This window comes from Phacochoerus africanus, chromosome 7 (genome assembly GCF_016906955.1).
Source record: "Phacochoerus africanus isolate WHEZ1 chromosome 7, ROS_Pafr_v1, whole genome shotgun sequence".
Taxonomy (NCBI): Eukaryota; Metazoa; Chordata; class Mammalia; order Artiodactyla; family Suidae; genus Phacochoerus; species Phacochoerus africanus.
In genome coordinates this window covers 76,232,836-76,254,966 of record NC_062550.1, presented here as the reverse complement: position 1 = coordinate 76,254,966, position 22,131 = coordinate 76,232,836, and the positions used below count along the sequence as shown (strand labels likewise).

Sequence of the window (22,131 nt, the reverse complement as noted above, 5' to 3'; positions counted from 1 at the left end):
CATCTTCAACCTACACCACAGCTCGCGGCAACACCGGATCCTTAACCCACTGAGCGAGGCCAGGGATGGAACCCACAACCTCATGGTTCCTAGTCAGATTCATTAACCACTGAGCCACGACAGGAGAAAGCCCAGTTCACACTATTCTTAATGCTTGACAACTGCTGACTAGTTCTTTGTTCCTAGAATTTTGCATTTTTCAGAATTTCGTATAAATGGAATCGCACAGCCTTTCAAATCTGGCTTTTTTTCCCTTTAGCAAAATGAATCTGAAAGTCATCCATACTGTTGTACATTATAAACATAAATGGTTTATGAAAGCATGCTTAGAGCAGCTTTTCAATCTTATCCTCATTAGTGTGAGTGAAGCATATACAGGTTTTAAAAAGAAGAAAAGAGATATATACCTGGTGGAATAGTATTCTACCAAGATATATAACCACCTGGAATCCAGGAATACGACCTTATTTGGAAATAGAGTCTTTGTAGCTGTCATCAAATTAAGATGATGTCATACTGGATTAGGGTGGGCCCTAATCTGATGACTGGTGTTCTTCTGAGAAGAGAGAAGTGCAGACACTAAGACACAAAAGGAGAATGTCACATGACAACAGAGATCAGAGGCAGGCAGCTGCAAAGCCAGAAATGCCAAGAGTTGCCTACAACCCCAAGAAACTATAGGGGAGGCGTGGAACAGTCTCCCCTCAGAGACTCTACCTGGAACCTTCCTTGCTGAACCTTGATTTTGGACTTTCAGCTTCCAGAACTGTAAGAGATAGGTGTCTGTTGTTTTAAGCCATTCAGTGTGGTCATTTGTGGTGTTAGCCCCAGGAAATTGATACAAGAAGGTATGAAGGTATGGGGGTTGCCTTTAAGGCAGCTCCCATCCAAGCCAAGGAGCCTGATTGAGGAGACCGGGTAGGTGAAGACTAAGTTCCTTCGCTTCACAGTTTTGCCTTAGGATGAGCCCGACAGATCTAGAGCCAAATAGTAATAGCACCGTGGGTACTGGTGTATATTCCCTCAAGCATCGAATTTATTAGGAGTACCTAAAAAGTTCAACCTGTTTTTAAAACATGATAAACAACGTAGAAACCAAATTTTGGTTTCCCCATCAACTAATTTTATAGTCAACTCATTCAAAACCACCATGTTTGCATTGTGAAAAAAAAAAAAAAGTTGAAGTTGGGGAGTGGGCACCTTTCATCAATCTTTTTATTAACAATCTCTAGAAGATTAGAGATTCAGGAAATTAGGTATTAAAATTTAATTAACTTTTCAAGTTACATGAAGAAAAAAGAAAAAGAAAATCCACCTTCCTTTTGAGAAAAAAAATCTTCTGATGTGCATTTCAGTCTGCTGCTTGGATTTTTAAATAAAAACAAATCAGGGAATATTTTTAGTCAGCTGAAAGCATATTGCATTTTGATACTTAAGATGTAGAACCAAAAGATAACAAATGAGCAAATTAGTCATGAGCAAGTCGAGAGAACAGATTTTTTTTTTCTTAAAAAATATTTAAGGAGTTTCCTAGGGCTCAGTGGGTTCAGGATCTGGTGTTGCACTGCAGGTTGGATCCCTGGCCTGGGAACTTTCACGGGTTTCAGGTGTGGCTGAAAAAAGAGATATACAAATTATGTATACATGACATTTATGTGGTTGATTCAGTTAAAACTATAAGTTAATCTAACTTGTAGTCATTATGAAAATCTGTGATTCTCAAAACTGGCTCTCTTTCAGACTCTCCTGAACAGCCTAAACAGATATAGATTCCTATGCTTCACTGCCCAGATTCTGCCTCAGTAAGTCTGAAGTGGGACCTGGGGGATCTATTTTATTTTTTCAAATTCTTCAGGTCATCCTAAGGGACGACCAGGTCTAAGAACAACTAACATGGAAAATGCTCTCACAGAAAGAAGCTTTGATCTCCCAAAGCCTGGAGAATAAGAGCTGGGGTCAATCCAAGGTCAAATACCAAAAGCAAAATACTAGAATGGAAGTAATATAATACTTAGGGTCAAGCAACAGAGGCAGGGTCTAAAAGGGAAACCAGGATGCAGGGTGAAACAGGAAGCGAGGTCAGAATGCAAAGGAGAAATCACAGTCAGCATGCATGGGAGGATGAGAGACCAGAACATGGGAAGCCCTGAGATTCAGAATTTGGAGTTCAGTCTGGCTCAGGACCCAGAGAAAGCTTTACCTGCATGAGATTCCTGTCTGTAGCAACATGCTTTTAACTCTATTAAGAGTATCAACTCATTTAGGGTTTAACTATATCTTCTTTCAGCATTTAGCAGCTTACTTTAGCGTCCAGCATTAAACTGAATAACATTCACTGCCCTCTCCATAAACGTTAACTCCCAGATCATCTTATTTCACTGTAATAATACTTGTGTGTGTGTGGCTTTGTGTTTGTGTGTCTATTTTTTGTAGAACCTTTCGCACATTGAACTGTTGTTTAGCATGTAGTATTTATTCCATGCTATAAAACTTTTAATGAAGACCCTCTAAAGATGACTTTTCAATTTTAGGTAAATCGAAAGGACAGTTGTTATTGCTTGGATAACAGTAAGACATTTATTTCTTTATAATTTGTTTTCATTCATAAAAAGGACAAAGCACAGTCCTATACTACTCCATTGAAAAAATGATAAAAAAACTAAAAAAATCAATTCAATATTTATCAGTATCAAATAAAACTACTATCACCTTTCCTGAAATACAAAGAAACAACAGATGTGTCTATATCTATATAAAGTTTAATTAAGAATCTTGCGTCTTAAAGCAGATGATACATTAGTTAGTTTGACAACAGTTTCAAACTGATGGTCCCAGTCAAATTTGTACAACTGTATGAGGAAATGAAATGCGTGAATTATCAGAGGAATGAAATTTTAATCTACCTCATCTCTGTCACGAATTTAAAATTAAACAAACAACCTCCAAAATCTGTTTTCTTCTTAGCTTTCAGAACCATTTCATGCAAAATCTAACCTGTTTTGCTCTTTATTACCATACATTAGAAAATAAAAGGCAAGCATGCATTTGGCAAAAAATTTAGTTGTTGATTATATAAAAATGCCCAACATGGGTCACATTGCAAAAGGAAAACCCCAACGTGTAACAATGAAAACACAAACATTTGTACAGAAGGCTTACGGAGTATTTGTTTCCTTAAAGTATGAAGAGTTTTTTTTTTTTTTTCCCCAAATAATTAAATACTTGAAGAACTCTGGTAATGATCTTAAGACTGTTGACATACTTCCACTGGGGAATCATCCATTTCACATATTTTTAAAAAGTTTCATTTTATAACAAAGAGTTAAATGTAAACTAATGAAATATTTCTTGATATTTTTATAATGAAAGCTCTAAACATTTACACATAGATATATAGTACAAAAATTATACAAATTAAAGAAAGGGGGGTAAAATAGTAATAGATCTATTTTGCTTCCTGTAAATATTTTTTATGAACCTATAAGGTATCCTTTCTAAAAAGATAAACTCTATCTCTAATTAGCTAGCAAGGTTGTGCTAATAAAATAGGATTATACCTCTTGAAGCATCAGACATTGCACTATTTCATAAGCCAGCTAATCCTTTATTACTTGATTTCTTTCACATCCACACTCAAACACATTTCCGTGCACACCATGGAGAATGAAGAAATGTGTGTCTTCCTTTTCACAACTTATAAAAACCTAAAGCACCAACACTTGGGAGACACCATTGGACAGACACAATATTTGTCTCCTCCTGGCCTTCCAGTTTTGCATACTCTTCAAAGTACCATTAGCAACGTATTGATTTGGTATTTTTAGCCAGTTTTCGGTATTGCATTCAAGCAGGAAATGAGTTTAAAACTAAATTTACAAAAATAAGGAGTCCTATAGTTTTTCCAAACTACAGGTGATTTTTTGATCCCATACCTTGAACAAAGAAAGATTTTACTTAGAAATGAAGCACAAGAACAAAGACACTGGACTCTTATTAGATAATTCTGATACTCACTTAACTGTCATTTATTCCTAACTGTGTAAAGACTGTCACACCTCAATTTAAAAAATTGAAGCACTCTACTTTTCAAAATTCATCAGTTCACATATGAATAAATACAGCAATATGATGATACTCTACACAAGAGCAGTGATTTTTGAGGTTTGAAACTGATGATAAGAAAAGCATAAAATAATATCAGAGTAGAATACAAAAGTAAAAAAAAAACAACCTTCATATAGTATGTTAATTTTACCATTAAAAAACTAACTTAAAAGTATTACTGATTCTGAAAATCAAATATTTAGAAAATTACTTACTTCCAAAATAAGAATACTGATAATAAGTTCTAGAATTTGGTTTTCAATATTCAAAATCTTCCAACTCATTCAGTAAAATGATTTGGTATTGGAACTTATGTCAAATGTTCTACTTTTTTTTTTTTTCAAGAAAATTCAAAATGTCGTGAATGATAGGGGCCATTCAAAAACAGGCAGGACCCAAAACAGAGAGGCTAGTACAAGAGACTGCGTTACTCTTACATTTACCACGTACGATCAACATTTCAACCTCTATTATATGTCACAACTTGTTATTAAATTTAAAGCACCTGTGTATGGTGATTTTTACTTTCACTCTACAGCCTATAGTATTGAATTGAACACTGTAACTTGTCCCATTGAGTTAAATCATGCAACTGTCACAGAATCAGGTTAACTGGTTTATAAGGCATATTGGAACGAGTTAAAAATCATTTTATATCCATTGAAAAGTTTATTCTTTTGGATGAAGGGGTTCCTGAATGCCTCAGTCATAATGTGTGTTGTCAATCAGTTGGAGAGTTGGTTAAAGTACAATGTATTTGGCTTGGGATGGAGCCGCAGGACTTGGAAGGAACTGTAGTCATCACGGGGATGAAGGACGTCCTCTGAGCTGGGCTGGGAACAGCAGCTGTCACATCACATTCAGAATTCCAAGTAGACAAGGATGCCAAGGGCAGGCAGCAGGAAGCCGAGAAGACACGGGGAGAGGATGGAGGCACCTGTAACGTAAACAAAAACCGTGCATATTATTTCACTGATAACAGCCACTATTGTCCACTTACCCTACTTTGGGGAAAGGCATATCACCTAACCCTGAAAACCAAGTAGTTCCTTAAAAACAAACAGAGTGGCTCAGCAGGTTAAGAACCCCACATAGTGTCTGTGAGGAGGCGGGTTTGATCCCTGGCCTTGCTCAGTGGGTTAAGCCATAAGTGGGTGTTGCCATAAGCTGCAACGTAGGTCTCAGGTGTAGCTCAGAGCTGGCATTGCCTTGACTGTGGCACAGGCCTGTAGCTGCAGCTCCAATCTGACCCTAACCTGGGAACTCCCATATGCCTCAGGCGTAGCCCTGAAAAGAAAAACAAACAACAAAACAAACAAACAAACAAAACCAGCTTCTTTAGGTCTTAAGTGATTTAAGAAAAACAAAAATGGTTTATCAAGGATTTTGTGTCTGAAAGCTTGTGGACAGACTATTTAGTCAACATTTTCATATCCATTATTTAAGGTAAGAAGATCACACATGTTTATGTTTTGTCTATGATCCAGCAGTCCCTCCTCCTTTCAGAAGGCACTAGGTCAAGAAATACACATAAATAAGTAAAAAATCGCAAGTAAGCTGTGAAAAAATAAAAAAAGGCAGTAAAAATGCTAACAACATTACTTGGGGTGATGACATCACAGTTACTCTGGAAGATCTTAGCACGATTTCATATTCCAACATGTTAAAAACATTTAGGGGCTTATACACAAGGTATAGTAAAGGATCCTCTATTCAAATTTTTCTTTAAAAAACAATTGTCCTGAGATATTATGCTGTGAATTAGAAATAAAATGCATTTTTTTTTCTTTTCTTTTTAGGGCTGCCCCTGCGGCCTATGGAAGTTCCATGGCTAGGGGTAGAATTAGACTTGCAACTGCCTGCCCATACCACAGCCACAAGCAATGCGGGATCTGAGCTGCATCTGCAACTCACACCACAGCTAGGGGCAACAGTGGATCCTTTTTTTTTTTTTTTTTATCTTTTTGCCTTTTCTTGGGCCGCTCCTGCGGCATATGGAGGTTCCCAGGCTAGGGGTCGAATCGGAGCTGTAGCCGCCGGCCTGCGCCAGAGCCACAGCAACTCGGGATCCGAGCCGCGTCTGCAACCTACACCACAGCTCACGCAATGCCAGATCGTTAACCCACTGAGCAAGGGCAGGGACCGAACCCGCAATCTGATGGTTCCTAGTCGGATTCGTTAACCACTGTGCCACAACGGGAACTCCAACACTGGATCCTTAACCCACCGAGCAAGGCCAGGGATCGAACTCACATCCTCATGGATACTAGTCAGGTTCTTAACCTGGAAAGCCACAACAGGAACTCCTAAAAAATGCATTTTTAATTGCGTCTTGTCTAGACTTAAATTACATCTTGAGTGCCATCAAGAAGGGCTCTTTCTGCAGTCAGATAAGTTTATAGGTCCAGGTCTGGCCTCACTGGAATTCTTGAGAAAAGGATGAAATGTGGAATCAAGAAGGTGTGTATTCTTCCTTCCAAATTTCCACAACTATTGGGCACTCTCGTCTTCTCTCTCTTTTTTTTCCTTTTGTCTTTTTAGGACTGCACCCTCGGCATATGGAGGTTCCCAGACTAAGGGTCAAATCAGAGGTGTAACTGCTGGCCTACACCACAGCCACAGCCACACCAGATCCAAGCAAAGTCTGCAATCTATACAGCAGCTCACAGCAATGTGAGTCCTTAACCCACTGAGCAAGGCCAGGGATCAAACCTATGTCCTCATGGATACTAGTCAGATTTGTTTCCACTAAGCCACGACAGGAACTCCAGGGAACTCTTTTCTATGAGCACATCGCTATAGAGTGACAGGCTAAAAAATACACTCACTAGCTTGTAAATATGATAGACTTGGGTCCATTTTCGGAAGTTTATTTTCTAAAATTGAAACTTTAAGTCATTGTTACCTAATGATTGTTTAGGTCCTTGGCCTAAATGACTCTTTGGAATAGTCCTCTTCCATGCAGGAAGATTCAAGGTCTTTCTTTGAATCTGGTCATTGAAAGCACATCATACCCCCTGTACGGTGGAAGGTGACTGTGTCTACCTGCGTGCCTGCATTCCCTATTGCCCTGTTAGCAGCATTCCGTGCTGCAGAGAAAATATAAGAGAGTAAATAAACATCATCGGACACAGCTAAAGGGGTTGTTAGAAATGATCAGGACGGGGGGGGGTGTCAAAAAGTGAGGACAGAACAGCAAGAGTAATATAAACAGCCCAAACTAGCTGCTTCTAGCCTCTCATGACAGCTGCTATTCACTGTTCCACAGCCAGAGACAGACACCGCACTGGCTCTTTATATGTATATGAAAGTAATACAATAGCCTATGATGATAGGTCTTCTATCCTGACTATAGATTCTGTAACTCAGATTCAGATAAAAAGACTTGTTGAAGGCCAGTGGCCAATAGAGGGCAGAGCCAGGACTGGATCTCAGACAGGCCTGGCTCCAAAGTACATGCTCTTTTTACTTCTCTGCCACTTTCTGCACATGGCTTTGGAAAGGGACCAGTTCTAGAAAAGCTTTCGGACACTAATTCTTGCACTTAAAGTGTCAAGGAAAGGGCACAGAAAGAAAATAAATGACATGTGGGAGAGCACAACACCTCAGCTGTTTCAACTGTCTTTGTTCTTGTAGTATTTTCTCTATTTTTCTACACAGACATTTTCTTTTATTTTGTTATTTTATTTCATTTTATTTTATTTTATTTTGTTTTATTTTATTTTATTTTATTTTATTTTATTTTATTTATTTGTCTTTTGTCTTTTTTAGGGCCGCACCTGAAGCATATGGAGGTACCCAGGCTAGGAGTCTAATTGGAGTGTAGCCACTGGCCTACGCCAGAGCCACAGCAATGCTGGATCCGAGCCGAGTCTGCAACCTACACCATAGCTCCCAGCAACGCCGGATCCTTAACCCACTGAGCAAGGCCAGGGGTCGAACATAAAACCTCATGGTTCCTAGTCAGATTTGTTAACCACTGAGCCACCACGGAACTCCTCTACACAGATATTTTAAAACTATACCACAGCCACATACTATTTTATCTGCTAATATGACCAATAATAAACCTCAGTCACTCAGAAAAAGCATTATTTTTCAATGTTTGACCTAATTTACATGATCTTTCTTGGGGAGTTGCCCTTGTGGCTCAGCGGTAATGAACCTTACTCGGATCCATGAAGATGTGGGTTCGATCCCTGGCCTTGCTCAGTGGGTTAAGGATCCGGCATTGCCGTGAGCTGTGGTGTAGCTCCAAGATGCGGCTCAGAACCTAGTATCCATGAGGATGCAGGTTCGATCCTTGTCCTCACTCAATGAGTTAGGGATCTGGCATTGCTGGATGCTGTGGTGTAGGTCACAGATGCAGCTCAAATCTGGTGTGGCTGTGGCTGTGGTGTAGGCCAGCAGCTGCAGCTCTGATTTGACCCCTAGCCTGGGAACTTCTATATGCCTTGAGTGTGGCCCTAAAAAAAGAAAAAAAAGAAAGAAAGAAAGAAAGAAAGAAAGAAAGAAAGAAAGAAAGAAAGAAAGAAAGAAAGAAAGAAAGAAAGAAAGAAAGAAAAAAGATCTTTCCTGAAGACGGTGTCTGAGAATGACTGCAGGGTCTCTTCAGTGCTCTGGCTTCCTGACCACAAATCACATCAGGGGTAGGTGCACATTCACGTACTTGCCTGAGTCACATACTCAGTACAAACTGTGGCCACAGCTAAGTCAGTCAGTTGTGGATGCCATTTTGAAGTTTTTGGTGTTAGTATGAAAACCAAACACAATTTCATAATTTGTGGCTTCAACATCAGGATATTTGATTTATTTAAAATAAACTCTTCATGTTTATGTGTGTTATATTTAATTTCTCTAATGGCAGAAGCTTATGTAATTGTGGTCTCCATCTTCAATCCTTTTCCACATTCCAAACACAAATGAGAGATCTGACTGAGTAACAATTTAAAGTCATTTTAAATGTGGGATCCCTATATTCTTGAGGGGTTTTCAACAGATATTGGTTTTCTAACAAAATGCGTATCATCATACTGCTATCAAGCATAGTTTCAGTATCTACATGGTATGTATTAAACACATAGTTTGCTTTTCACATATCTAATGTATAGTACAATGAACACATCATCAATCTGGTGAATTATTTTACCCTATAAGAACAATGTAAAGCAAGTTTAGACTGCTATGTCTCCGCCATTGGATTTCTTCATTTTTTTTTTTTAACCTAAACTGCTTATATTTATTTTTCCTTTAGAAAGAATTCCTGCTAGAGTGAGTTACATATTGAGAGGAGAGATTTAATTCAAATTTAAGCAGGACCTAACAATCTCTTCAGGTTTTATGGAGAGCGGACAACCACTCTAGTAAGTTTTAAATACAAATCACTTTTCTGATGCTTGAGTCTGGACTCTATTGTCTATTATAAATCACTAATGCTTGCTATAATACTTGGAATTTTCTCTTTGTGGTGTCACTTTTTGTGTTTGCAACTGTTTTTGTGTTTGTTTTTCTTTTTATGGCCACATCTGTCATATGAAAGTTCCCAGGCTAGGGGATGAATCAGAGCTGCAGCTGCTGGCCTACACCACAGCCACAGCCACACCAGATTCGAGCTGCATCTGTGACCTACACCACAGCATCCAGCAATGCCAGATCCCTAACTCATTGAGTGAGGACAAGGATCGAACCTGCATCCTCATGGATACTAGGTTCTTAACCTGCTGAGCCACAACAGAACTCCTATAACTGTGAGTATCTCTTGATGGTGAGCAACTTTAAGACAGGTAATGTATAAATCATACGTTCAAACGTGTGGACTAATACCAAACCCAGCATATAGTGAGTACTTGAAGCATAAAATTATAATAGGGATCATTCTTTTAGTTGTGAGTCTTGAAGCTTTCTGATTGCAGAGCAGGGTGAGAAGACGAAGGGGTAGGATAAGGGGATTTAAAGAAGACAAAGGCATCCATTGTGACCTACATCTCTTATCAGCGAGATGTTGTTAAAAATCCACAACATCGGAGTTCCCGTCGTGGCGCAGTGGTTAACGAATCCGACGAGGAACCATGAGGTTGCGGGTTTGGTCCCTGGCCTTGCTCAGTGGGTTAACGATCCGGCGTTGCTGTGAGCTGTGGTGTAGTTTGCAGACGCAGCTTGGATCCCGCGTTGCTGTGGCTCTGGCGTAGGCTGGGGGGCTACAGCTCTGATTCATCCCCTAGCCTGGGAACCTCCACATGCCGCGGGAGTGGCCCAAAGAGATAGCAAAAAGACAAAAAAAAAAAAAATCCACAACATCAGAAAGACCTTATTTTACTGCTCATTTCAAGGGGTTCTCTAACTTGTCCTGGTAGGTTGTTACTTCGGATTCTTTCAGAGACATAATTGGCCCTGGGCTGAGGGAAGAAAGTGTTTGATAAGATGATCCCATGCCTAGGTGTGTGCTTCTTACATTTCGGTGTATTAGGTACACATCTGTGGGTGTTTGCTATTGAAATTTGTCTAATTCAATAAAACTCCTGATGGGATAACAGCAAGTTTAGAGAAATATAAAAGTGTATCTGAGATTGAGAGCAAAAATCAGCTCAGAGAGAAAAAGAACCTGCCTTTATTCAGGTTAGTGGTGTAATAGTCACCGACAATGCCAACCGTGAACTTAAATGGAGACACCTATTTCCAATGTTATGCAGCAACTGTAAAATGCAAGAGTTACCCCTTCATTGAGTGGCTAGTGCTGTGTTACCAATGATACTCCTGATCTGCTTCCTCTTCCCTTATTTTACTAGGAACACCCAACCACTTAACTACTCTCTCCTCGTGCTGGCCCTCAACCCTAGTTAATCCCTGACATCCGAATCCCCATCTTAGAGGCAGAAACTGATCTAGAACTGATTGCTTCTTCCCTTAGACACGCCTCTGGATTCTTCAGCAAGACCTCAAACCCCACATAAGATGCTCCTCCTTCTCACTTGAGTGATGTTCCATTGACTGCTCTAGGGTATGTTTCCTTGGTGCATCCAGCCAATTACAGGCAGTCCAATTACCTATCAGACTACATCTTTGTCCCTGTCTTTGGAATGTTTAGATTTTGAGAACAAACTGGCAAGTATGAAGATCTGTAAACAGGACACTGTCCTAGCCAGAGTTGTAAGATTGTACTGGGAGTAGTGTTATGGGGCCCTGGAGCCAGGCAAAGAAAGCAAAGTCCAAATCCTGCCTCTGCCTTTTGTTGGTTAGGTAATCTTGAGCATGTCCTTTCATCTTTTATATTTTAGTTCCTTCAACTACCAAACAGGGTAATATGTCTCATGGTTTTATTGTGAGACTAGAGATGTATAGAAATAGTTCTTACATATTTTAGCATCATGACCTTTCTTGAAAAGCAATCTTATGTAGAAGACCATTAACTGAACAAGGAGTGAGAAGAGATGCTTTATTTACAGATGGAACAGGGGCAGGAGACCATACATCTTCACCTCCTCTATTTCCATGCTGGTACTTGGATTCCCCCAAGCCCATCACTCCATGCAATACATGGGGCTCTACTTATCACCATTTGAAAACAGCTGCTTTATGTAAAGCACTTCAAAAAATGCATAGCTGGAAGAAAACTCTTATAAATGATAGTGATTCAAACTACATTTGATGATGTAGATTTGATTCAAACTACACTGACGTTGTTTGTCTCTTTGTATACATCTACACTGTGTTTTTGGAAAGCAGTTGGATAAGAAGCATAGCAAATAGATAAAGCAGGGAGTCCCCTGTATACAACTTTCATTCGAGTCCTGTATGTCTACATGCTGTTTCCCAATCGTACATTGCATTCTTTTAGATCACAGACATTCCTGAATTGTTCTTTCACCTATCAACATGGGGCATATTGGACTTTTATATAGTAGTCTAATTCAAGTTTATCTCCTCAGTGACATGGTAGTCTCAGATCTTTGGTTTTAGGTAAGACGAACCCAACTGAAGAAAAAGTTGATTGTGCATTGCACTGGGATAAACAGAGCCAGATAAATGAACACCTGCATCTGCCACATTTCTGACTTTCATCTCCTCTTCCTTTGCAGATTGCCACACATTCTCAGACTGCCTTCTCAAGATAGACAAGACTGTCAAACTCACAATCCTACGTTCTCAGGAGTAAAGAGATGCTTTTTTTTTTTTTTTCTCCACTCCAACTCCAGTGAGCAACCTCTCAAGTAAAGATTCTTATTTATGAAGTCTGGGTCACACACCAACTGCCAGACTAATCCTATGACTGAATTAATGGATCCGTATGATTGAAAGAGCTCAGGACAGGCTCCCATCCATCAATCAATCACTTTGGCCAAGGAGGAGGGTCACCTAAGAAGATGTCAACCCCTTCTGACCTCAGGTATGGATAAAAAGCTTTGCCTTTGGAATTAGCTTACCAGTTGGGAAATCTGGGTCTACCTTTTACTGGTTGTCTACCCTTCAGAAAATTATTTGGGTCTGTTAACCTAGCAGACTGTTGTGAGGATTAGGTGAGGAAAATGGCACTTACTTTCTTACATTTTGTGGCAGAAATGAATGAAAACAAAGGTTAAAGGAGGAAGAGCTGTTTCTAACCTTGTGTTATTGAAATATAACAATGTAAGAATGAATTTTCTGATAAAGATCATTTAAAAAATTTATGGATTCAAATTTTTTGCACTTAACCCTTAACCCTTGACTTAACCCTTGACTTAACCCTTAACCCTTGACTTAACCCTTGAACAATGAGAAGCCATTGAGGCAAAAACAAATATTTAAAATTTTGTCTTGACTACTGGGATTTTATGGAATGTCTAAGACAAACCATTTATAGCTTGGTTAATTCATTTCTGGAATTTCCCTTTTATATTTGTCTCCTCGCTTTTTCATATTTTCTCTTGCATGATTCCTACCATTCTCCTGATTCCTAAGCTATTTTTCATCCTTGCCTAGAAACTGGTATGGAAATTCTAATAAAACTCCTATAACTCATTGAGGTTAATGTTAAAATTTTCTTTAGGCCATATGCCAGAATTATTATTTTTATAAATTGTCTAATGCTTATTAAGAATTAAAAGAGAAGTCCTTTTAGAACATTAGTTGGGTCTGCTTCAAATAGGTCTCTTGGAGCAAATGTTGAGACAGTTTTCTTTCTTTTTTTTTGTCTTTTTAGGCCACACCCATGGCATATGGAGGTTCCCAGGCTAGGGGTCTAATCGGAGCTGTACGCCACAGCCACAGCAATGCAGGATCCGAGCCGCCTCTGTGATCTATACCACAGCTCATGGCAACACTGGACTGTTAACCCACTGAGCAAGGCCAGGGATTGAACCTGCAACCTCATGGTTCTTAGTAGGATTCATTAACCACTGAGCCACGACGGGAACTCCGAGACAGTTTTCAACTTTAAATCAGTTATTATAAGTGTGACTACCTGCCTTTGATAACATGGAGTAATGAATATTTACCACATTTGGCTTTAGGAGTTTCTAGAAAAGAAAACAAAAGAGACGTCAGTAAATAAAATTGATTTTATCTTTGAGGTGCAGCAGACTTTTTATATTTGGTGATTTTTTGGATATCTATTTTATTACACTGCCTATATATATATCAGCTTGTTCATTCTGTGTTTGATAATATTATCTCCATGTCTTTTTGAGATATCAAAATACTAAATTATGCAAAGAAGAAAAACAAAGACAACTTAAGACCTATTTGCAGTTCTGTCAATAGCTAGTTCCATAACTTTGGGCAGAAGAGAATATTTGGACTCAGAATATGGCTCTGAGGCTGGTGTGATCTTTGGCCATTTTACTTGTCAAGACGGCGGATTTTCCTTCTGTAAAATGATAGGGTTTAATATTATAAGTCCTTTGGTTCCTAGTTTGGCCATGAGTCTGTGATTCTAAGCAAACCATAATGTGTTTAAGAATATCAAGCACTGAAGCTATAAAATTCGCAAAGCTATTTGTTATGGTTCCCCTTATTTATGATAATCTAAGTTGATATTTGTATCTAAATTTATATTAAAATCTTGATCATATAAGTGACAGTGGCTATGATGGGTTTTTGCAAACTGATGAAACCCACTAATTTCGCTGCTCCTACTTGTTTGGCAATTATAAACCCATATATCAGGCAAAATAGTTTTGGCTTTTGCTTTTTTTTTTTTGGCAAGTTTGTGTGATTTGCTGGCAACTTATCCAAGGAATCCTCTACTTTCCCTACTGTTGACTCTAGCCCTTTCCCTCTCAGAAAAGGCTAGAATGCAAGGATGCATTTCCTCTTTGAGAAATGAATAAGCTTTTCCAATAGAGTAATGACCAAATATTTGCTGGGAGACAGGAAGGCAACTTTATCTACTGGCCAACAAGCACATGCTAAATAACCTAATTTTGAGATAATTTGGGGGAAAGATGAGACTGTAATTCTGAGGACTTTTAAAACTGGTTGCCCTGTTTCTTTAGAAAAGCAAGGTGAGATTTTTTTCCCAAAAGCTTGAGACTTGGCATTAGAAAGAATTCTATTTGAATATTGTTGCCCTCACTTGAGTGTGTGATTTCCCACGAAATCCTTAATCTCTCAGAGCGTCCTTTCCTTTATCTATAAAATGAGGAGTACAAACTTCCATAGTGGGGTATTTGTGATAATTTTAAAAAGTGATAAATACATAGTTAAAAGCTATCTGATAATTGTGAATTCAAAATATAAAATTTAAGATTAAAAATTCTTATTTAGTAAATATTTAGGGAGAATACACTGAGTACAGGATGAGACAGAATAGACGCAGACCTCAATATCTGAGTTCTAGTCTATAAAGTATTCAACATACATACAATGGGTTTCATGGGTTTATTTTTTTCCTCAACTTATACACAATCTTTATCAACTAACATTCAAGTTCTTTATTCACAAAAAACCAGAGCCAGCTCTTTAGATCATCTTTGCATTGGGCATTGGAAATAGCTGCGTGGCAGAATATTCTTACATAGGTATCCCTGGCTTTGTGGAATGCAACAAACTGACTGGGACTGGTTTTTCTCAACTTAGATCAACCTTGAAGCCGGGAGACTTCAGATGCCCATTAGATTTTACAATACTCATATAAAAACGAGTATTAAATTATTCCCTCCACTGCCCCAATCTTATCTTCCCCCAATCATTTTTGAGACAGAGGAACAACTAGTGGAGCCAGAGAAGAAGTTAAAAACTTTGTGTGTGTTCCATGGCAAGGCTAATAGTTCTTTTTAGTGCTGGTCTTCAGGGCCCAGTCGAGCACATCTATGACTAAGACTCCCTGGACACCTTAAGGAGGTACAGACACATACCTTATTGCATTTACTTAGAGGTGAAGACGGACTGGTCCCTGCATCTCCCCTGCCTCCCCAACAGACACACTTGCTTTCTCTATAGCTTTGCCTCCACATTTTTAGGAGACCCACTGATGTTTCGCAGAGCTGATAACGAAGAGTGAGAGTAAAACTAGTTGGTCATGACAGTCAGTTTTCCTTGAACTTATAAGTATATGTAATCAAAAGGAATCCAAACAAAGGGAAGGAGCCAGGTATGTCTTCCCTCAAAGCCCACTGAATTTTTTCTATTCTTTTACATACATTTGAATAAATGATCTTTTGCTGATTTTTTTTTTTTCTTTTTAGGGCAGCACCTGTGGCATATGGAAGTTCCCATGCAAGGGGTTGAATTGGAGCTGCAGTTGCTGGCCTACACCACAGCCACAACAATGCCAGATCCCTGTTGTATCTGCGACCTATACCACAGATTGCGGCAATGCTGAATCTTTAATCCACTGAGCGAGGCCAGGGATCAAACCTGCATCTTCAAGGCACTACGCCAGGTTCTTAACCCACTGAGTCACAATGGGAATGCCTCTTTTGCTGATTTTAATATCCAAGCTCAAGGTCATGGCGGAGCACCATGTTTGCTTGTAGGTGAGACCGTGGAACTTTTTAAAAAGGCTTGGTCTGTCATGCTCCTGGATATCATCACTGTTATTCACAGAGGGTCTATTTTGTATAGGCATCCCTAAAATTATAGGGATTAAATATGACATTTTTAGCAGACACATATTTGCATGCTTATTTCTAGGACCAATATTTGCTGGGAAAAATCAGTTCCCAGTTCTTGAAAAGGATAGGTATTTTGCCTTTAAGTTTGCTTAGACCAGCATGCTTTTCAAGAGATGAGGGGATGGGAATGACACAGAAAAGCTTCTGTCAATTGGCACTGTGAGCCCCAAAGTAGCAACTATATACAGTTTGATGTGACTCTTTCATGGAGCCCTAATTAGCAGCCATCTTGCAGCACATGGGTGGCCTACCTGGGGGTGGTTTCCAATTTGCATGCCTGGTTTTCAAAGTATAGATATGGATTAATTTCAATTTAAATGTTACCTCTGCTTTTCTTTGTAAATCAAATCTTCATCTAACAACGAGGAACACTCCAAAATTTAAATATACAGACAATAATACTTTAACAACAATAAAAAGATTTCCTGAAAATTACTTCATTTATTCATATGTTTTCTGGACAGTCTGGCCCATAACAAGTCACCAACGAGTATTTGTTCAATGGATTATTTTTAGTTTTAAAAACTGAGTAAGTGTCTACTCTGTCCAGGGAATTTTTTAACAGGTGATTTTGCTTAATTCTTATAATACACAGTTGAAGTAGGTATGTCTCATTGTCCTCACTTACAGATGAAAAGGCCTAAGGCTCAGATCTGCCCACCTAGCACACGGCAAAATCTGAACTGAAACCTGATTCTTAGCCCAGTGCTATTTTCTCTACCCCAAAGATGCTTTTTTTTTTTTCTTTTTGGTTTTTAGGGCCGCACCCACAGCATATGGAAGTTCCCAGGCTACGGGGCTAGGGGTCAAATTGAAGCTACAGCTGTCGGCCTACGCCACAGCTGCAGCAACTTGGGATCCGAGCTGTGTCTGTGACCTACACCTCAGCTCATATCCCCTACCCACTAAGCAAGGCCAGGGATCAAACCCGCATCTTCATAGATACTAGTTGGATTGTTTCTGCAGAGCCATGGCAGGAACTCCCCAAAGATGCTTTTTTTTGTTTGTTTTTTTTTTGGTCTTTTCTAGAGCCACACCTGTGGCATATGGAGGTTCCCAGGCTAGGGGTCTAACTGGAGCTGTAGCCACCGGTCTACCCTAGAGACACAGCAATGTGGGATCTGAGCCGTGTCTGCGACCTACACCACAGCTCATAGTAACGCCGGATCCTTAACCCACCGATCGAAGCCAGGGACTGAACCAGCAACCTCATGGTTCCTAGTCAGATTCATTAACAACTGAGCCATGGCGGGAACTCCCAAAGATGCTTCTTTATATGGTTAGACAATGCAGTGGTCCAACCTTCCTTCATGTGATGAGTTGAGAGTTGGAACGTATTACCAGTATCTAAACACCCCCACGACCACACAGCCAAGGATCCTAGCAGGGTTCATGTGGTGGTTCAGAGTCACAAATACCTTGGAAGTTTTCCCAGGGAAAAGTTCCATTGATCTTTCTCGATTCATCTCTGCTTCAGGGCCATAACAAGTGAGTGACTCACCTGTTTGAGGTGATATTTTGTTATTTAAGATTTTCCTTCTTCATATGATCCTGAACTCATTTGTGTGTCAGACCTCAGGGCCTTACTGAAGGATTCAGTGTCACTCATCTATCAACAAGGCTTAACTTCTGCCTCTCTGCTGTTCCACGTGTACATGAAGTTCTTATAAAACTGTCAGAACTCATTTTCTCTCCACAACTATTAAGGGGATCATAACCAACCGAACCTTCTTTTTGTACTTTTACCATAGAAACACATTCTCAGCCGTTTTAACAACAGTTTGAAATGTGGAACAAGTTGCTGTCTGAAATCAACACCGACCACTCTTAAAGATTTCTGAGAGTTTGTGTTTGGTAGAAGACATAAAATAATTCCAATCACTCTGGATGGCATCTACATGGAATTTTTGTTCTGTTTATGTATTTTTTTTTCAGAATTCCTTCTCTACCCCCACCCTCAGAACTCCCCTTCTTAGTCAGGTTTTCATGGTGCTAAACCCTGAAATTTTAAGTTCTTTCTAAATTTTTTTTAGGTTCAAAAAAGTGGAAGAAAAGAAGGTTGACTTTCATCACTTCTGTAAGGAGTTTATTTTAAAAATCAAAAGTAGTTACTTCTTGCTAACCAACAGGAATTCTGGGCAATGCTTTAAAAAAACATTTTGTTTATATTGAAGAAGTCAAATTCCTACATGCTGAAGGGAAATTTAAATTATTTTTCAACATCTGTATTTCTACCAGTAATACCAGTCTTTTGCCAGTCATTTCATTATAAAATTTGGGGAGTAATTATTGACTTTTTCTTGGCAAGATTTGTGCTTTATGTCTGTATGTCTCTTGATAGTATGTACAGAGGGATTTTTAGATGTTGATTGATGATGATATACTAATATGTTTAAGATGACATCATTAATTTTCAAGATATGGAGAGAAATATTAAAATCTAGAAAGAAGTTTGAGACCAATGATTTTTTTTTTTTGACCCTTAGTTCACCTGGACTGTACTATCTCTTATTCCCCTACCCTGGTTTTTCTATGTTAAGGTTCTTCAGGGTTTATCACAGCACCACTTCTCTCCCCCTGTATACCATCTGTTCCATCATTATTCTTGTAGAATATTCCCACTCTTCTGAATTACTTAGCTCAGTTAGTGTTTTGTCATGTACTTAATTACTCCTAGTAGAAAACATAGGGTCATTTTCAAAGAGATTTTTCCTCTCACTTGCAATACACCATCTTGGTCACCAAGTACAATTGATTCAGTCTCCAACACAACTCTAGAATCTTTCTGCTCCATCTTCTCTATTGCCCCTGCCATAGTGACCTAGGACCTCATCATCTCTTACTTAAACACAGAAACAAGTGAAAAAATGAAAAATAAATCCAATCTGCCCCCTTTAAAAGATAGCTTCTCTACATTTTTTTTTTTTTTAGGGCCACACCCATGGCATATGGAAGTTCCCAGGACAGGGGTCGAATTGGAGCTACAGCAGCTGGCCTACACCACAGCCACAGCAATGTGAGATCCGAGCCGCATGTTTTCATTTACAATAACCATAGTTTTCTCAAAAACTTCAGAATATATAATGTTATTAAATCACTTGACGAACTTAGAAGACTATAAGAATTATGATGGCTACGTGTTTCAAATGTAATGGCATCTTTTTTTCTGCTTCCAACCTTTCTTCTTTTAAATTTGTTTGCTTTGTGTTTTAGGTTTCTCCTTGATTTTAGAATCACATATGTCAGTTCTCCATTAACCATGAAAATTATTATACTAAAAGCATAAGCACTTTTTGATTATGTCAAATTTTCTTCATTTTTAACATATTCCTTTAGATTTTATTGGCTCTCACATTTTGAATACATTTTCTATGACTTTACATACTATAAGAGTTCTTTTTAGCTTATATTTCAATCATAAAGTATATATTCAGAATATGATACATGTGTCTTATGGTTCTGGAGGGTCAACACATGTTTTTAAGAGATTTATAATTCAAGTCTTTGAAATTAGGACATCACTATTAATTTAGATAACTTTTTTTTGCTAGTTTAATTAAAAAAAATAAATATTGAGTCAAAATTCTTTGCCAGATTCTCTGGAGAATAAAATATAAATATTTACTTAGGAGTTACATATTAATTCATTTTATTTATTTATTTATTTATCTTTTTAGGGCTGAACCCTTGGCATGTGGAAGTTCCCAGGCTAGGGGTCAAATCAGAGCTATAGCCGCCGGTGTACACCACAGCCACAGCATTGCCAGATAGGAGTCACGGCTGCGACCTAAAACACAGCTCACGGAAACACCAGACCCATGGATTCCTGAACCACTGAGCGAGGCCAGGGATTGAACCCACATCCTCATGGATTCTAGCAGGGTTTGTTACCGCTGAGCCATGACAGGAACTCTGCTATCTCATTTTAAAAGTGCTTTGAGAGAGTTCCCCTCGTGGCTCAGTGGAAATGAATCTGACTAGTAGCTCTAAGGATGCAGGTTTGATCCCTGACCTCACTCAGTGGGTTAAGGATCCTGTGTTGCTGTGAGCTGTGGTATAGGTCACAGACATGACTCGGATCCTGTGTTTCCGTGGCTGTGGCTAGATCAGCAGCTGCAGCTCCGATTTGACCCCTAGCCTGGGAACCTCCCTATGCAGCAGGTGCGGCCCTAAGAAGACAAAAAGACAAAAAAAAAAAAAGGGAAATGTCCAGAAGGGGAAATGAATGAGAAAAGCAGATAATATGAGATTCCAAGCAGGGAACTGGGAGCAAGAAAGAAGACAAACACTATGGAAACAAGAAGAAGTAAGGAGGACACCTCCTCTGCCACCAGGCCCCATGTCAAAGGCACATTAATAGATGGCAGGAGGAGCAATGCCTCCTTGGGCAAAGCAAGGTTTCAGATAGATTAAGGTGAAGGAAATATTCAGAGAAGACATGGATGTTATAGGAGACTTTGCTGATGGCTGACGATGGATTCCAAAGGGCAAAGTGGTAAGATTTTAAGAGTTAAGTACAGACAGAAATGGAGCCAGAAAATGGGGCACATAGAGTGGTATAAATCCATGAGACCTGAGGGTCTCCAGGCAGATAATGCTCAGGAGGTGGTGACTGCTGGGGATTAAAGGGGCAGATCTTGGTGGGAGCACATGGAGTTCTGCTTGTATGCAGACATAAAATATTCAGAAAGTTGTATTTAATCAAAATTTGGATTTGAAGATGTGAGGAGTGTCAAGAGAGAATGAGGCAAGGTAGAGATAAGGCAGTGGTTTTAACTCCTCTGTGGGATCTGAGCTCTCTACAGACAAAACTGAGGACATGAGAGGAAATAAGGAAAAGATAAATGAGAGGATCAATGGTAGGTCTGGGTGGGGGAAGGTGAAAAAATTGTTGGATTTGGAAGGCGATTTAAAGGAATAAACTGGAAAGATAACCGTTAGTGGTCAGAGAATGAAAGCCTAAAATTAAATTTTTAATTATTTTGTAGCTGTTGGCAATATCAAGATTTACAAGGATTTTTAGCTTCTTTATGTGACAGAGGTTGGCAATTCTGTGAATCCTTGAGAATACTTGAGAATGATGCTTTCTCATACAATATATAGAGTTAAAAGAAAACAAATTATAATACTTATAATTAAAATATAATTATAATATTTAAATATCAAGAAAGCAAATATGTTTATTAACACACAAAATAATGTGCTTATTAGCATATTATATAATAAGAACTAGGATAAAGCCTAACAAGTATGTTTTTTGAAAAAGTCATATTGCAGCAGGTGAAATATTATATGAAAATATCTGGGATTGTTATTGGTGACAGTGATTTGCTACTGAAATTCATATTTGAAGGAATAGTAAATTTTAGTTAGAAATAAGTAAAAATTACAATGTAATATATCATCATTCAAGTTTCAGGGACCACTCAAGTTCTAATTCACACCCAAGTCTGTGAGTCTGCGAAGCCCTGTCTAGATTATGATAATGGGTTGGTGACTACAGCAGACAGAGAGCAAGATCTTCAGAAAGGAGAATTAAGGGGCCAGGACATTGCAAAGATCATCTACACAGATATTGATACTTGGAAAATTCAGAACTTCCAGGTATATCTGGACTTCAGGGCAATGCCTATGGGCTAAGTGTCTTATTGAGCTACTCCTTTGTAATCTACAGTATTGTTGAATCCCTGAGTCCTCTGTAACCTGCCTCTTCCTGCTTCTCGTGGCCATGTGACCAGGGCTGGCGATTGGCTCTGGAGATGACAGTCAATTATTCAGGGTCTGCCTGGAGTGTAGGTTGTAGAAGAAAGACTACTGGATGGAGAAATTCATATTGTGGGAAATTGTTCTAAATGATTTATTTTCTCTTTCGTTCACTTTGCAGATGATGTCTATAGAAAGTGCCTCTGGAATGTCTTTGCTTCATTGCATTGCTTTT

General features: G+C 38.9%; 1 protein-coding gene across 2 annotated transcripts in view; it reads right to left on the bottom strand.

Moving 5' to 3' along the window:
* Positions 1-2,739: 2,739 nt before the first annotated feature.
* The window catches only part of CNTN1 (contactin 1), a 325,309-nt gene continuing 305,917 nt past the window's right edge, over positions 2,740-22,131 (bottom strand). For both annotated transcript variants that reach the window (XM_047787973.1, XM_047787974.1), the window contains one exon: positions 2,740-5,041. In XM_047787973.1, the coding sequence (XP_047643929.1) occupies positions 4,965-5,041 (77 nt within the window). In that variant the 3' untranslated portion in view covers positions 2,740-4,964. The remainder of the gene's footprint in view (positions 5,042-22,131) is intronic.